We start from the raw sequence: 18,273 nt of genomic DNA, 5'->3' as shown, positions 1-18,273 counted from the left end.
TGGAGGAGAGGATATCCTGTGAGACTGCTATTTTGGGGGGGGGGTAGGGGAAAAACGGGGAGAAAATTTGTAACTCATCTGGCGGAAATGAATGATGTAAATCAGAAGTTAATAAAGCATTTGAAAAAAAAAAATAGACTAACTCAAATGGCAAAAGAGGCCCAAAAAGCCAATGAGGATAAGAATGCCTTAAAAAGCCGAATTTTCCAGATGGAAAAAGAGTCTCAAAAGCTCACTGAAGAGAATCATTCCTTCATAATTAGACTGGAGCAAATGGAAGCTTTATGAGAAATCAAGATACTATTAAAGAGATCCAAACAACTGAAAAAATAGAAGGCAATGTGAAATATCTCATTGGGAAAACCACTGACCTGGAAAATAGATACAGGAGAGATCATTTAAAAATTACTTGACTACCTGAAAGCCATGATCAAAAAAAGAACCTAGAAATCATACTTCAAGAAACACTTAAGGAAAATTGCCCTTATGTTTTAGAACCAGAGGGCAAAACAGAGGTTGAAAGAATCTACCAATCACCTCCTGAAAAAGATCCCAAAAAGAAAACTCCTAGGAATATTATAGCTAGGTTCTGGAGTTCCCAGATCAAGGAGAAAATATTACAAGCAGCCAGAAAGAAACAATTTGAATATTATGGAAACACAATCAGTATAACACAGGATCTGGCAGCTTCTACACTGAGGGACTGAAGGGCTTGGAATATGATATTCTGGAGGTCAAAGGAGCTGGAATTAAAACCAAGAATCACCTACCCAGCAAAACTGAGTATCATGTTTCAGAGGAAAATATGGTCATTCAGTGGAATAGAGGACTTTCAAGCATTCTTGATGAAAAAACCAGAGTTGAATAGAAAATTTGACATTCAGATACAAGAAGCAAGAGAAGCATGAGAAGGTAAACAGGGAAAAGAAATCATAAGGAACTTATCAAAGTTGAACTATTTACATGCCTACATGGAAAAACTATAAAAATGTGTTATGTATATATATATACATATATATATATATAAACACACACATATATATATGTCTATATAGAAGGGTATATGGGCATATGAATATATATGTGAATGTGTATATATGCTTACATGTATACATAGATAGAGGGCACAGGACCAATTTAATAGGAAGGGATGATACTTAAAAGGTGAAATTAAGAGGTGAGAGAGGAAAATCATGAGAGCAGACGGGGAGAGACAAAATGGGGTAAACTATCTCATACAGAAGAGGCAAGGGAAATTGGTTACAATGGAGGGGAAGAACAGGAAGGCAAAAGGGAATAGGTCAACCTTATTCTCATTGAATTTGGCTTAGGGAGGAAATGACATACACACTAAATAGGGTATCTCACCCTACAGGCGAGTAGGGGGGAAGGGGACGAGAGGTGGGATGATGGAATGGAGGGCAGGCTGGGGGGAAGTTGGAAGCACCCACTTTTGAAAAGGGATGGGATAAAAGTAGAGAACAGAACAAGTGGGAGGTGGGATAGGAGGGAGGGAAATATAATCAGTCTTTTACAATATAACCACTATGGAAATGTTTTGCATAGCTATACATGTACAACCTATACTGAATTGCTATCTTTCCAGTAAGGGTGAGTGACAAGGGAGGAAGGGAATGAATCTGGAATTCAAAGTTTTAAAATCAAATGTTTAAAATATATAGATATACATATACATATATATATACTATTATTAATATTATTTTACATGTAATTGGAAAATAAGACATACAGGCACTGGGGCATAGAGATCCACCGTGCCCTACTGGAAAGTTGGAGGAGATATGGGAGAAGATATGGGAGAGAGCAGATTAGAGGAGGGGATATCCAGTGTGATTGCTATTTTGGGGTGGTGGGTAGGGGAAAAATGCGGAGAAAATTTGTAACTCAAAATCTTTGGGAAATGAATGATGTAAACTAGAAGTTAACATAAAGCATTTGATTTAAAAAAAAAAAAAAGCCAGAATACTAGTCTGAATGGACAACTAGAATGACCTGGTCTGACAACTTTTATGTAGTGAAATAAAATATGTGGTGATCATAAACTTGTTACCAAATTTTCCAACATAATTAATACTTAGTAGAGTCATCTGTCTTTGGCTCATTCTAAATTCAATTAATTCACATTTTAAAGAGGCAGCTTCAGAGTTAAAAAGGATTCCCAAATCAATAAAAGAAAAATGAAAAGTCAACTGTATCATTCACCTTTATGAGAGATTCTCTATAAGAGAGGATAGAATGGGGTAGCAGAAAGTCAGTCTTGAGGCTAAGATATGGGTTCAAGTTCTGCTACAAACACACACCTTCTTCACTGCCCTGGGCAAATCACTTAACTTTTCAGTGCTCTAGGCAACTCTCTAAGACTATAACCTAAAAAAGATGTAATCTTGTAGCAGCAAGCACCCCAAGCTCCTCAGGGTTTGCTGCCAATACAGGTTCTTGGATCTGCTTTGTTAAAGGAAAGCAACTCAAAAGGGGTTAACAAGCTTACTTTAATCAGTCAGACATATATTGTTTACCTTGGTCAGGGGAAAAAGGTCAGCACCCCGAACTTCAAAGTATACAGGCAGAATTATCAAGACAGAAACAGATCAAGTAGACAGCTTTCCAAACTGTCCAGCCATTACATCCATACCCAATCAACATCTGGGTTTCAACATCTGGGTTTTTCAAAGGGGGGGGGGCTCCAGACAACAGCTTCCCAGAATCCATATCAAATCACAGAACACTTCTCAAAGTGAGCCCCCAAAACAAAGCTACACATCAGGGCTTATATAGCCTTCTCCTGGCTCAGAGAATGTAACAACCTTATTGACCCACTGGCCAATCAACAAGTATCTACTGAAAAACAAGCCTCCCACCCCAGGCTTCAGGTGCACTTTAGCCTAGGGGCAGGGAAGATCTTCCAAATTTGCATTCCCATTACAAATCTACACCGGTAGAGTGAGTTTCCTCACCAGGGAGTAGTAGTTCCCTGGACCAAAGAGATCAAAGGTCCATCCTCTATTCCTATGAGACACTTGCTCATCTTACTTTAGGGGCATTTTAAAAAACAATACTTACCATTATAGCAATTGACAAATAATTCTGGGTTCTTCACCACCACAAAAGCTCTTTCTTCTTTCTCTTCAGGCTGGTGATACCGGCAGTGAATAGGCAAAATCGTTCTGAAACACTCAGAGCACTGGGAATCTGACTTGGCATAAACAAAGATATCAGATTCTTCAGACATATAGTCAGGGGCTTCTAGGTCAACTGTATCTTGAATTATCATTGCCTGTAAAGAGACAAAACAATTATCTAGAAAAAAGGAAAAAAAATCCCAAAAGACTTGCTACTCACAGAGAGGCAGGAAAAAACAAATTGATTGGCATATTTCCCCTATTCAACATAACTTTCTCCCCACTGTGTGTGTGTGTGTGTGAGAGAGAGAGAGAGAGAGAGAGAGAGAGAGAGAGAGAGAGAGAGAGAGAGTATGTGTGTATGTGTGTGTGTGTGTGTGTGTGTGTGATGGCAATTTCTGGCAGTCCAATGAAGCCTAATACTGTCGTTTGTTGCCTACATCCATAATTGAAGGAACTACTACATTTCAGTTACTGGTTGATGAAAATAAAGATGTCATTTCCCCCCCATTCAAGTTCACTGAGCCCCTGAAATCTAGAGTGGAAAAATTATGAACTGTATTGAATTAAGGCTGACTAGTTAAAAGAAAACGACTCTTATGTTCAAGCCTTTGTTGAGGCTGCTACATGAAAAGTCACTACAACCCAAGGAAGTTCTTAGAAAAGAGGGCTGCCAGAGTTCATCCTTGTAGAAGCATGACCGTTGACATAACCTCCCCCTGCATCCTGGTTTTGATAATAAACTATTTTCCTGAAAGGGTGAAATTATGTCAGTATTGCCAAATCTATGTGCTATCTACTACTATTAAAAAAGAAAACAACACAGAAAAAAAAAGGATAGTGTGGAGGCTAAAGTGATTAAGTCATTCTAATAGTTTCCTGTTCTTCACAGACGCAAATAAGGGAGTCATGTAGAAGACAAAGCACCATGGTCAGGCTGGTCAGGAAGTCAATGTTTCTCAGATAGTATACAGTCTGTTCTGGATACTTTAAAGATGAATACGGCATGAGACACAATGCAAATGATAACTCATGAGTAGTAGAGTTTACCAATCACTATTAGATTTAAATAAGGCCATATCCAGCGACGGCAAGGTGGCACAGTGAATAGAGCACTGGCCCTGGAGTCAGGAGAACCTGAGTTCAAATCCGGCCTCAGACACTTCACACTTACTAGCTGTGTGACCTTGGGCAAGTCACTTAACCCCAATTGTCCCTCCCCCCCAAAAAAGTATATAAGGCCATATCCTTTCTCATGGGTAAAGGAAAAATAACGATGATATAAAATTACATACAAAAAAAGAGACAATACAAAAAATGGGCAATTGCATTAGAGAGGTACCAAGTCCTTACTGTTTAAAGGAGAGAAATTAGGGAAGGCTTCCTAGAGATGGCATCTAAATTGAATTTTAAAGCATGGTTAACCCGCCTCACCCCTTTTCAGAGATAGGAAGTCCTTTCATATGGAATAGTGCATATATTTTCGGACTTTTTTATGTATTACTTGGTTTTCCTTATTTTTTTTCCTCTTCTGCCTCCTTTTTTTCCTTTAAAAAAAAATAACTTTTACAGAGGATGGGTATGGAAGGCGAAAGGAGGACACTGTAAAAATTGTAAAAGAATATAAAAACAAGAGATACCAATAAAAATTTATCTTGAAAAAAGAATGGTTAGGAATTCAATAGGCAAAAAGAAAAAGGAAGGAGATTCCAGGCCTAAAGAATATTGTAAAAAGCTCATGATAAAGAAAGCACATGGTCATGCACAAGGAACATAATATAGTTTGGCTAGAGAATGGGCTACATGGAGGAGCAAAATATTCTAGAAATCTGGGAATATAGGATGGTACCAGATAGTGGAGCGCTATTTTCTAGCCCTCTAAGGAGTCTGAACTTTACCTGCTGGACAACAAGAAAGTAATTAAAGATTTCTGAGAAGAGGTGTCTAAGAAGTCTAAGTTGTGTGACTTCATGTATTTTTCACACAGAATAAAGGCCTAAGAAAAAACTAGAAATAGCTAGGAGCAGCTAAGTGGCACAATGAATAGAGCCCTGGGCCTGGAGTAAGAAAGGCTCATCTTCCTGAAATAAAATCTGACCTAAAACAGTTACTAGTTTGTGACCTTGGGTAAGTCACTTAATTTCCATCTGCCTCAGTTTTCTTATCTGTAATATGGGAAGGGAGGGAATAAGCATTTATATAGTGCCTACTATATGCCAGGTATTTTTTACAAATATTATATCATTTGAGAAAATGGACCTAATAACAGCACCTACCTCCTAAAGTTGTTTTGAGGACCAAATGAAATATTTGTAAAGTGCTTTGGAAATCTTAAAGTGTTGTTGTTGTTGATGATGATGATGATGATGATGATGATGATGATGATGATGATGATGATGGAGGTATTAGCACAGGGAGGAACAGAGAGAAAGAAAGTAGGTGAAGGAAGATAGGTTAAGAGGCTACTGCAATAATAGAGTATTAGAACTCATGCCAAGCAATGGTGAGGGCCCAGAGGAGATGAACATAGAACCAAGGCAACATAGGATTTAGACCTGGAAATAGAGATCATCTAGTACAGGGATGGGGAACCTGTGGCCTCGAGGCCACATGTGGACTTCAAGGTCCTTGGATGCAGCTTTCTGACTGAGTCCAAGTTTGAGAGAACAAATCCTTCTATTAAAGGGCTTTGCTCTGTGAAGTTTGGATTCAATCAAAAGGCCACACTTGAGGACCTAAAAGGTCACATGTAGCCTCAAGGCTGCAGGTTCCCACCCCTGATCTAGTCAAACCCCCCTCCTCATTTCAGAGATGAAGAAACTGAGGCCCAAGTTCAGCTCAGTGATACATCCTTTGTAAAGTCTTCCAAGATCCTCAGATGAAGGTATCAATGAAATCACATGGTAGAAAGGAGTCCCACCTAAATGGATTGATAGTTCACAAGATTCATCTTTAAAAAGACCATCAAAGAAGCTGGCAATCAGAGTCCACAGCCAATAAGGAATATCATTTCATGAGGTACTTAGTCATGTCACCTTTCAGTGCTTGGAGCAAATGTAAGGAAAAAGATGACCTAAGATGCTAGAAGTGAAAGCCAGAAAGCCTCAGGCAAGGTCAACCAGCTTGGAAAAATGTAAATCCCAAGAAAGCATCTCAGTTTTAATCACATTCAGGGATTCATAACTGGGAGCTCTCCATAAACAACATTTACAGGGTTTTGTTTTCCTTTATACTACTGTTTGGAAACATAGTATAATGGAAATATGACTGGATTTAGAGTGAGAGGGCCTAAGTTCTAATCTTAGCTCTACCACTTTCTGAATTTGTGACTTATTTTGACTCTTTTATTTATAAGTCTCCTCACCTGCAAAATGAAAGGTTTGGACTAAAGGATCTCAAAGGTCCCTTCCAGTTCTCAATCTGGGATCCTATAATCCTGTGTTTATTTTAGGATTATTCCCTGATAAACTCATAACTCTATCAAAAACAGGAAAAGAGGTTAGTTTGGCATGACTTGTTCCAAATGAACCCATCTTAACTTCTTTCTTTTCTCAGAGTACTCAAAAACTAAAGAGAGCTACTCCATACTACAAATCTGGTCCTAATTCCCAAAGACAGGGAGTTACTTCATGAAGATAACAGTCCCACTCAGCAAAACAAACATCTCTCCACAGCTGAGCTCCCTTCCACCCCTTCAGTTTGGGAGCGCAACCCTCCTTCTCATGAAGTTTATCTGCCCACTGACCAGGATCACAACCATGATACAGCTAAGCAGAAGGAAAGAGCTCCCAATAAACACAAATAACTGGGTGTCAATAATTTGATGTTTCCCAACCACATTTGATTTGCAAATTCATTCTATAAAGAAGTAAATTAACTTATGGAGCAAGTATACAAGGTTGTGAATCATGATTATGAAATTAGAGAAATTCTGAGATCTGTTAGTTAAAAGTCATTCAACACCATTTAATGAGCTTCTGTATGGATTATTATTTTAAAAATTCTATAAAAAGCCATCCAAAAAAATAGCAGTCTTTACTTCAGGAAACTTATAAGTATAAGCCTTTAAAAAGTAGGGTCAAGCACGATCAACATATGGATTTGTTTTACTTGACAATGCTCAATTGTTACAAGAGAAGATTTGAGGGGAAAGGTAGGTAACAATAGCAATCTAAAAAAAAAAGAAGTGTTAATAAAGAATTTAAAGAAAATGCAAAGGAGAGATAAAAAAGAAGTTCAGAAAGCATCACTGAAAAAAGGGACAGCTTTGGAACCAATGTGTGGAATTTCTTAAATACTTTATTAAAAAAAATCTATATGAAATGAGATTCATGCTTTTATATGCAATCTTCTTTTTATGTTATTCTCCTATATACATGGGAATATTCATGTTTGTTGCTATTTGCCAAATTTAGAATAAGAAAAAATAAAATAAAATGAACAAAACTTAATTGGGGGAGGAAAGTCAAGGCTCAAGTCTCTTTTTTCTGGCATGCTTGGATGGGGGTATATTCTGGCATACCATCAACTCTCATGGGGGAACTAGGACTACTCTCAAAGGAAATAAGCTGCCAATGGCTCTTTAAAATAGTAGGAAGAGATACTTTGCAGGGAAAGAGGATAAGGAAGTAGCAATGAATAAAGTCATTTAATGCTCCTTTCCCTCCCTCCTGTTCCTGTTTCTCTAGATTTTAAAACCCCCTCTAAGGCAGCTCATTCTGAAACTTCCCTCAGTTACTAGGCCCCCTAACCCTGGAGTAGCCTACCACTGCCTGGCTGATTCCTCCAGGTATGACGAGACAAGGGCCACCATTGGTGAATTCCTCCTGCAGCCTCTATTTCATAGAAGGGACAGTCAGCTTTTATTCCCTTTAGTTTCAGCTTTCTTGGTATTCTAAAACCAGGCCCCCACCCTTCCTTTTCAGGCATTTGTGTTTTTTCTTCAGCCACTAGAATGTCAGCTTATTGAGGGCAGGAACTGTCATTCTCTTTGCTTGTAATTGTATCACTATCTGGCATATAATAAGCACTTAATGCTTGTTTCCTTCCTTCCTTCTTAACTATTCCATGCCTCAGTTTCCTCGTTTGTTAAATTCAGGTAATAAAATTTGTGTACAATCTTACTATGGGTTGTTATGAGGAAAGCACTTTGTAAAACTCAAAGTACTAGGTAATGGTTATTTGATATTAACCCTGAAATGTTTCCAAGATATGACTAATAAGATGGACAAATAATTAAGCCATCTCCTGGCTGATGCTGTTACTTTTCTCTACAAGCTTCAGCTCTCTGACTTAAAATGTTCAAAGAACAAACAACCTAATAATCACACCCAAACTTTACTTATTAACTATACCTCTGTCACATTGTGTTCTTGTAATGAAGCCAATTCATATGGGTCTACATATAATCCCGTTGGAAGGTGATATTTAATCAAAACATTGCAGGTCCGTGAATTTTCAATGTTTGTGCCAAGTTTCACTCTTATCAGCAAGTCTCTAAAAGAAAAATAAATTTAAAATCAATACTCTTCATGCAGTTGCCAAATGGGAACCATACATTATGCAACATGTCATCAAAATTAAGCTGTACTAATTTTAGGAAACAGTTATACTGATGAGTTCTTTTGATAAAGACTTTTCACTTAATGGTCAAATTATGACAATCAAGCTGTGGCTCTTTCCAAATTCCCCAGATACTTCACCTGAGTTCCCCTCAACTCAACTCACTTTATAGTCTTTATAGTTACAATACATTTTATGTCCTTCCTCCTAACCCCAAATGTCTAACTCTTCTTATTCTCGCGTGGTCCATCTAAGATAATTTCTCATTTTTTCTGCAAAGCTTGTTTTTTACATGCTACATAAAAACTGCTTCATAATATTTCTTCAAATAGATAACTGTAATAAAAGCTAGTATTTACATAGTAATTTAAGGTTTGTTTTACAATATTATCTCATTTGATCTTTACATAACCTTAGGAAATAGGTATTAAAATTATCCCCACTTTACAGATGAGGAAACTGAGGCAGGTAGAAGTGACAGGGCCAGGGCCACATAGCTAGTAAGTGTTGGATGCCACATTTGAACACAGGTCTTCCTGACTCCAGGCACAGCACTCTCTCCACATGGGTTCTGAAAGCCTTAAAACCATCTTCTCCCCTCCAGCAAACTGTCCAATAATGGAACATTGTGAAACAAGTGACCACCAATTTATTATGAAAACTTACCTATGAAAGCCATCTTTCACAATTTCTTGTATCAGGATAATCTCTGAACAATTAGTATCTTTGCCTAAAAACAATTGAAAGAGACCTTTTACAAAATTGACGAAATAGATTCCCCATATATATATATATTTAAGTAATAAGTCCTGAAAAGAAAATATACTTAAGGAAGTTGCAACAAATTCTCTATTGACTTCCCTAGAAAATCTGACCTAACTGAATTTCTTAAAATAAAGTGTTTTTTTTTAATTGAAGCAATTTCATGTAAACCCAAGACTTCAAATGAAGGCATAACCAAACACCCAGATGTTCATTTTACTTCTAGTACACAGCAACCTCCTGTGAGAATACTGGCAATTTCTCTATTTCGGTCTCCATATCTATAAAATAGAAGTAGTCTATATATTCTGTTGGAAAGGTGAGAGGAAATTTTTTAAAAAGTCGTAAATTTAAGAGTAACAAGCAATCTAATAATAACAGCATTTAACGTTAAAATCTAGTAATAACAACAAAGCTCCCCAGCATAATATTCTCTGCACAGTTATTTAGTCATTTCCACCCTACAGGACCCCATTTGGGATTTTCTTGGCAGAGATACTGCAGTGGTTTGCCATTTCCTTCTCCAGCTCATTTTGCAGATGAGGAACTAAAACAAACAAGGTTAAGTAACTTGCCAGGGTCACACAGCTAGTAAATATCTGAGGTCACAATAGAACTCAGGTCTTCCTTACTCCAGGCCCTTGAGCTATCCACTACAACACCTAAACTACCCCAATATTCTGCCACAAGTGAGTTTACTGAGTTAATGACAAAAAACATGGCCAAAAAAATTCTTTAAGTTGTAGGAATGAAAATCAAATTTTGTAAATATTAACATTTTTAAATGCCTTGGGAAAGCTCCCTGTTCACAGCTTGCTACTGTGAATCCTCTTAAATATCTAAGTACCCCTAATTTATTTTACGTAAATCTAAACTTTACTACATTATATTGACTTAAAGCAAAATTGGATGCAAACCTGAAATTAAAACTCTGCTTTGTTAAAGGCAATTAAATTTTACTAGGAGTGCACTCTAGAGGGGAGTGCTCAGTAAACTCGATTGCAACAAGCCCAAACTTACAATACTACACAGAAATAATTATTTCAAGACTGGGAGAAAAATAGATGTCACTGCCAACGAAAATATTTAGGTCCAATTACTTAACCCCGGAGTCTAAATTGCCACATTTCCTCACTAGGAAATTAGAATTAGAAGTTAGTTCCTGCCTCCTGCAAACATTTCAAATCCGTTTTCTGGTCATGCAAACATTAACAGTATTAATCATAGCATTTTTTTAAAAACCCTGAAGCCATTAATTATTTCGCAGCCTTCCCGTATGGAGTGAGGGAAAGAAAAAGGGCTGCTGCTACTTTATTGAGAATGTTCCTGCCCTTGGACATGACATTGCTTTATCCGTATTATATGCTAGCCCTAAAAAATTAGCTCCAGTTTGGAGAATAACGTGCAGACTCGATTATGTGCCTAAAGGAAAAGCAACAGACTCGAAATGGAGCTTCGCGTTTTGTGTTCTGCTGCGTACGTGGAAACGCACTTTTTCTGCCGTTTAAGTTGGAACAGGTAAAAGGAAACAGAAAACACCAAGTCCTTCCAGGCTGGAGGAAGTGCTTTCTTCCTTCCCAGCAAAGAGGGCACTCGGGATGCGTTAAGAGGTGGGCAGGGGCTCCAAGCCCGCCCCCAAGAAGGCGAGAAAGGTCAGCGGCTCTCCTCTCCAGCCCTCGCCCCGGGCACTGCGGGGACTGCCGCAGCCGGCCTTTAAATCTCCCTCCTCATTCCACCTCCTGGCCCTACGCTAACTCTGGGAGTGCGCGATTCTGGGCCCAGAAACCAAGCCTGGCACTCCCGGGGCCTCCCTCTGCCTTCCCTTTACCCGAGTGGTTGGCTGCGCCGCAGTGGAGGAGCACTGTGGCCCCCCACACCAGGAGGCAGGCCCCCGCCCGAGAAGCCAGGGCGCCGGAGTGGGAGAGCCCCCCAGGAAAAGACTGGAAAAGGGAAAGGGGGGAGCATGCGCAGAGCAGAACACTCGCCGTGCCCCTCCCCCGGCTCCGAGCCCTTACTCTTTTCCCAACGCGGGCTCGGGAGTGGAGAGGGCCGTAGGATGGCGCGTGCGCATCTCCCGCGAACACTTCCCCTCTCCCTTTACCCCTCCCCCGCCGTGACATCTGACCTAGTGTAGCAAACTCCTTCCTCTACCCCCTTCCCCTACCCATTCCTCTTGCTCAACCTGTTTGGGCCTTGGTTTCCTCAACTATAAAATGAGGTTAGGTTAGATGACCTCTCTGGTCGCTCTTAAGCCCAAGATCTTGCTGCCCCGTCCCCCTTCCCGGAGAGATGAATGAGGTGTGGCAGAACCAGTGCTGGACTTGTGGGCGGGAGGGAGAGGCTGTGACCGTGGGCTCTCTCAGCCTATTTCTTGTAAAATGGAGGGATAATGATGCTTACATTATTTCACTGGACTACTGTGAGGAAAAGCTCCCAGCAAAACTTTTAAAGCGATATGGGATGGGACGCTACTCCAGTTAGTCCTCCGCTCCTTTCCCCGCCTCCTCTATGCCCCGCCCCTCCTCCTTTCCCCGCCTCTTCTATGCCCCACCCCTCTTTCCCTCCTCCCCTCTAAGCCCCGCCTCTCCCACTTACTGCCTCCCCTCTGCGCTTCACCCCTTCTCCTCTCTCCTACTCTGTACTCTTCCTCCCCTCCTCCCCTCTCCTACTCACTGCCCCTCCCTTCTCCTCCCTTCCATTCCCCCCTCCAATCTGAGCCCCGCCTCTCCTCTGCCCTCCCAGCTCCTCCCCACTCCCCTCTCCTCATCCCCTCTAGTCCCCGCCCTACCCCTCCCTCTTTGGGCCCGCCTCCTCAGTGAGCCGGGGCGGGGCCGTGGATGACGTAGGCCGGGGGCTGTTCCCGTGGTGATGGCTCAGCGGCCTGGAGCCAGAGCCGAGCCGAGTACGAGCGGAGCTGGAGCCGGAGCCGTACTGGGCCAGCTGCTGTGACCTCTTTCACCTCCTGCTGGGAGACCCAGGTAGCCCCTGGCCAGGATCCCCCGCTCCCACCCCGATCCCTCGTGCCGACGGGAGGCTGAGCCCGGCTTGGCCTCTCTCGGTGCCCGCTCTCGCTCTCCTCCTCGGGGCACGGGCCTTCCTCGTGGGGCCGGTCGGGCTGGTGCTCCTGGACAGTGCTGGATCTGCAGCCCGGCCAGACACGTGGGGATAGCCCTCCTGCCGCTCCTGGGCACAGCTGGGCAGTGGGGCCGGCCATCCTTGAGCTCCTAGGCAGTGCTGGCCATTAGCTGTCAGTCCTATACTACCTGACAGTGCTGGACAGGTGGGGTCAGCCAGCCTAGGGCTCCTAGGCAGTGATGGACCTTTAATTCAGCTAGCCCTACACTACTGGACACAGCTGGACAGGTGGGTCTGGCCACGCTTCTGAGCAATACTGGACATGTAACCCCAACTGGCCGTATGCTGCTGAACAGCTGAACAGTTGAGAATGGCCATCCTAGCACCCCTAAGCTGTACTTAACATTTAGCATAGCCAGCACTATGGTACTGGATACTGCTGGAGAGGTAAAACCACTGTCCTAGCCCCCCAGACAGTTATCTTATTTGAGTCTCCCCCAAATTCCTATGAGGTTATGTTATCTTCATTTTACAGATTAGGATGCTTAGGTCCAGAGAGTTTATGACTTGCCTGTGATCACACAGCCCAGGCCTTCCTGATTTTTCTCCTTTAAGGCATACTACCTCTCTAGATATTTGCTGAATGAGTCAGCATTACCCCTCTGGGAGGCTAGATTAGGCTCTGGAGTTGATCCAGGAATTCAGATCCAACCTAGGGGGTAATAAATACATCATGCTCCAAGAATTCTCTAAACAAAACCACACCTGTAGATAAACTACACATACCCCCACTAAATTTTCTGGCCTACTCTAAGGAGAAATAGCAATTCTCTTCAATTTCCTGCAACCCTAGAACTAACCTATGAAGGTAGGAGGTGTGGAAGGAAGAGGAACATCAGATACTTGAATAGAAAATGGAATTGAAATATCTTCTTTTCTTTTATCAGGGAGTCATTATGCAACCAACTAGAATGCTTCCATCAGATTCCTTCTGATTTGCCCAGCGACCGTGAATTAGAATGATGTACACTGCCAAGAAATGTGGAATTAGATTCCAGCCTCCAGCCATTATCTTGATCTATCAGGGGGAGGCCCAGGACAAAAATCGCCAGCGTATCATGCCGATCCGAAACTTTTCCAAGTTTTCAGGTATCGAATGTTTTATCTTGCCTACCCTAACTCACTTCTACTAGAATAGACTCTTAAGAACTGAAAGAGGGGCGGCTAGGTGGAGCAGTGAATAGAGCACCAGCCCTGGAGTCAGGAGGACTTGAGTTCAAATCTAGCCTCAGACACTTGACACACTAGCTGTGTGACCTTGGGCAAGTCACTTAACCCCAATTGCCCTGCCTTCCCCCCTCCAAAAAGAAAAAAAAAAACTGAAAGAGACCTCAGGGGGCCTTTAGTCCAAAAGGCACCTAAATCATGAATCTCTTCCATAAGATCCCCTGCAAGTGATCATGCTACCGTGTTTCCCCGATAATAAGACCTATCCCGAAAATAAGCCCTCCCCTTACTGTGTAAGATTCCTCTAAAATAAGCCCTCCCCCTAAAATAAGCCCTATTGAGATTGCTACTGTAGTGAAGGTGATCCCCTGCGCTACATGCTACATTACGGTACCCTCTGTATGCCCCCCCCCGGTGAAACGCACGCCTGGCTCAGAGCTGCATCCAATCAGAGCTGCAGCAGTGAGCGCGTCATCCTGTTCTTCCCCTGTGATTTGCTTGCTGGTACATTTTTTTGTTCACATTTACCTGTTTATTAAAATTGCTGTCAATGTTCATTAAAATAAGCCCTCCCCTGAAAATAAGCCCTCTGGTGTTTTTCTGTCCAAAAAAATTAATAAGACAGTGTCTTATTATCGGGGAAACACGGTACCTCTGTATAAAGATTTCTCCTCACAGGAAACTTAGTTGGACTAAAAAGAAGCTTTTTCTCATATTAAGTTGAAATCTCCTTCCCTGCAACTAGTTCCTATTGGTCTTGCTTTCTGAGACCAAGAAAAAAAAATCTAATCTCTCCAAATATTTGAAGAGAGTGATCATTTCTCATCCTGACTAAGCATCCCCCCTTCCTTCAATCAGTCCTGACCAAAATAAAACCTAAATTTTTCTAAGAAAAAGGAATTTTCTTAGAAAAATTTTAGTGACAGAACTAAAAATTTCTAACAACTTGCAAATCCAAAATTTAATGAACAATGAATGCCCAAGTGTTCACCTTAATTTTGATTTCCCATGCCTCAAACTACAACTCAGATCCAGATTTTGTAATTCCTGCCTTCCCATACACTTGTCATAGTAGAAATATAAATTTTAGGGGTACTTTTCCCCTATACTTTGAACTAATACAAGCTAAAATGAGTACTTAGCTCCTGCCTTGTAAATGACTCAATCTTGTCAGTAGCAGAAGGAAATAGAAAATTTGGATACCCATCCAGGATACAAGAAAAATGTACTGAACACTAATTACGATATTCATTATGGAACATCTAAAGATGAAACCATTCATCTCCCTAATCTCACAGACCTGGTAATAATAGCATATATTTCTTTAATGCTTTAATGCTTAGAGCTTAGAGTATACTCTCCTAATCTACATTGTACAAGTATCATTATCTCTGATTTTCAGGTAAGGGAACTGGAGTTCAGAGAGGTCAAGTCACTGACCAGATCACACAGATAGTAGCAGGAATTCAAACTCAAGCTTCTGACTTCAAGTCTAATATTTCTTCCATTGCATAATGCAAACTCTCTACTTCCCTGGGTTAGGGAAGGGAATCTAAGACCAGATCCAGGGAACCATAAGATCATGTATTTAGAGCTAGGAAGAACCTCAGAGGTCATCTAGTCCAGTCCTCTCATTTTATAGGCGAGGTTAATGACCTATCCAGGTTCCTACAGGTAGTGCCAGGATTTGAACTGAGGAACTCTAACTCCAAATCTAGCACTTTCCTTCTGTACTGTGTTGCAGAACTCGCCTTGCTACAACCAGAAATGAAAGCTAGTATTAGTGTAGTAGAAAGATGGAGCTTGACCCCAGCACTTAGAGCAGGGATGCTTAACCTTTTCTATGTTGTGGATACCTGAAGAAGTCTCATGAAGTCTATGGACCCCTTCTTGGAATCATGTTTTATTGTTGCTTTTTTAAAAATTCATAATTGAAAGAAATGCTAAATTTAATTTTAAAACCAATGAAAATACAGATAGATAGATATTTTTTTTTCCCATCCAAGTTTGTAAACTTAGGTCTAAGGACCCCAGATTAAGAGCTTCTGATTTAGAGGTAAGCCAGGCCTGAACAGTTCTGCTGCTTCTTAGAACAGGCTTTTTTTGGGAGGCTCCTCTCTTTTTGTCAGCTCCCTTTTGTGTATCTCCTCTTTTTAGAATGTGAGTTCCTTGATGGGTGGGACTGCCTTTTCTTTTTGGCCTGTATTTTTATCCCCAAGCATTTAGCACAGTGCCTGGATACAGTAAGTGCTTAATAAATGCTTACTGCCCATCAGCCTGCCTCTCTCTGAAGAAGCAGAAAAAATTGAAAGTGAAATAAGACAGATGAGGATTGCTACTCTATATACCACAGCTACCTACCCTGCTTGAGGGTAAGATCAGCCCAGTGGATATAGTTCATGATTTCTATATGCAAAGAATGAACAAATCACTTATAGACTTCTCCTTGGAGCCCATCGGAACCTGGAATGTGCCAGTCCCCAACACCACTACCATTGTGGGCTATGGTTAAAAGGTATGAGAAAAACATCTAAAGTTTGACATCCTTTGGGCCAATTCTGTATTGAATGAATAGAAGTTGGATTCTAGTGCTAGGCAGAGATCAGTGCCCTTCTCAGTCAGCTGTTCATGTTAGATAGGTTATGGACCCTGCATCTCAGAGCTGAACCCTATGGAGCATTATCAGCATTTTGGGAGATATAATGAATATGCCCCAGGAAAAGCAGATGTTTTACTGGCAGAGTTCTGTCCTCCCCATAATCTATATGGGGAAAAGAGAGTGAGCTTGCAGAGAAGCCAACAGACCCAAAACATAGGTATGAGCACAGCCAGCACCTGTGAAGCACTTATGAACATGTGTGTGTGTGTATGTGTTGTTGTGCATCCTTTGTTTTTGAAGAGGACCCCAGGTGGTGTCTTGACTTTTGTGTGAATTGGATTGAAGTGAGGTAGAGTATGTGTGTGAATGCAGCACTGATGCCCTGTTAGATGGTGCCATTACAGGTTATAAAGGATTTCTTTTCATTTCTCTATCACTGACAGTGTACATAACTTTTTCATTTTTCAAGACTGCAGTAGAGCTGCTGAACAGCTAAAGTATAACCCAAGACACAAGGTCTACCTTGAGGGCGTGTCTCTGCAGCAGCTGGAGAAGTTATTCACTTTTTTAAAAGGTTTTCTAAGGGGGCAAACCTTGGACCAAACTATGGAACAAATTCAGCGGGAAACAACCATTGATCCTGAGGAAGACCTGAACAAGCTAGATGATAAGGAGCTTGCCAAAAGGAAGAGCATCATGGACGAACTCTTTAAGAAGAATCAGAAAAAGAAGGATGACCCAGATTTTGTCTATGACATTGAAATTGAATTCCCACAGGATGAGCAGCTACAGTCTTGTAGTTGGGATGCAGAGTCAGATGATGAGTTCTAATACTAAACGAAGTCAAAGTTTATTGGGAGACCAAGACATCTGCAATAGCTCAGACAACATTTTTTAGATGGTGCAGAATTTCAAAAGGACACTAAATATGCATATTGGGCTGAAATAGAATTGACTGTGTTACTTTTGAATCAACAAATATTTATTGAGCCCCTACTATGTGCAATAGTATTTCTTAATCATTTAACCTGGCATGGAGCTTGCCATTGATATATCTATGGGGTACTCTACAGGATCAAACAAATGTTCTCTGATGAGGAGCAAGGGGCTTGGCCTGCCAGGAAAAGGCTAATACAATAGAGATTCCCCAATTCTGAACTCCTAATGCTACATCAAGTAGGCAGAATCTACCTGTGCCAAATGAATGACCAGAACAGTCTGTCCAGTTCATAAGTTTGGATCTTTATAGAAAAGGTCTTTATGTAACAGTTGACCTTTACATACTGTGTTTCCCTGATAATAAGACACTGTCTTATTATTTTTTTGGACAGAAAAACACCAGAGGGCTTATTTTCAGGGGAGGGCTTATTTTAATGAACATTGACAGCAATTTTAATAAACAGGTAAATGTGAACAAAAAAATGTACCTTTATTCAATAATGAATTCAATAAAGAACAGGATGACGCGCTCACTGCTGCAGCTCTGATTGGATGCAGCTCAGAGCGCGGTGTGCGTTTCACGGGGGGGGTGCTTATTTTCAGGATAGGTCTTATTATCGGGGAAACACGGTAGAAATTACTCTCCTTTTTCCAAAATATTACTTAGGGTAGAAAAATTTTTCTATAACAGCTCAAAGTACTTCATTAAAGAAAATAATAGTCATTCATTAAAGAAGTAGAAAAATAATTGTCAGAATTCCTACTTGTTCACTCCTATATGAGTTTTATCAGTGATGTCATGGACAGGGATTTTTCTTTGAAGAGGCTGAAACTTAGCCCTTATATATAAAACAGAGTCCTCAAGGAGTTTGCAGGCTTAGGTAGGGAAGCAAAACTAAGAAATGTGAAATAAAAAATCATTTGAGTACTAACTGCATCCCCCAGAAGCATAGGGGGTATAGGTTTTTG

General features: G+C 40.9%; 2 protein-coding genes across 3 annotated transcripts in view; one reads left to right on the top strand and one right to left on the bottom strand.

Annotated features, from left to right (window-relative positions):
* The window catches only part of PIGX (phosphatidylinositol glycan anchor biosynthesis class X), a 23,169-nt gene extending 11,585 nt beyond the window's left edge, over positions 1–11,584 (bottom strand). Inside the window, exons 1-4 of the mRNA XM_069065048.1 lie at positions 11,293–11,584; positions 9,369–9,432; positions 8,495–8,636; positions 3,082–3,295 (exon numbers count right to left, since the gene is read on the bottom strand). Coding sequence (XP_068921149.1) covers positions 3,082–3,295; positions 8,495–8,636; positions 9,369–9,432; positions 11,293–11,584 — 712 coding nt within the window. The remainder of the gene's footprint in view (positions 1–3,081; positions 3,296–8,494; positions 8,637–9,368; positions 9,433–11,292) is intronic.
* Positions 11,585–12,284: 700 nt separating this feature from the next.
* CEP19 (centrosomal protein 19) lies at positions 12,285–17,787 on the top strand. Of its 2 annotated transcripts, none has more exons than XM_069065033.1 (3): positions 12,285–12,442; positions 13,487–13,688; positions 16,835–17,787. In XM_069065033.1, the coding sequence occupies exons 2-3, from the start codon at positions 13,559–13,561 to the stop codon at positions 17,194–17,196; spliced, it is 492 nt and encodes a 163-aa protein (XP_068921134.1). In that variant the 5' UTR covers positions 12,285–12,442; positions 13,487–13,558; the 3' UTR covers positions 17,197–17,787. The 2 variants fall into 2 exon arrangements, with proteins under 2 accessions (XP_068921134.1, XP_068921135.1); XM_069065034.1 differs by lacking the exon at positions 12,285–12,442 and adding an exon at positions 12,512–12,827.
* The last annotated feature ends 486 nt before the right edge of the window (positions 17,788–18,273 follow it).

This window comes from Petaurus breviceps, unplaced genomic scaffold (assembly GCF_028583685.1).
Source record: "Petaurus breviceps papuanus isolate PSGF00001 unplaced genomic scaffold, PetGlider_PUasm1.0 90654, whole genome shotgun sequence".
NCBI lineage: Eukaryota > Metazoa > Chordata > Mammalia > Diprotodontia > Petauridae > Petaurus > Petaurus breviceps.
Note: the sequence above shows the minus strand (reverse complement) of the source record. Positions and strands in the feature narration are given on the sequence as shown.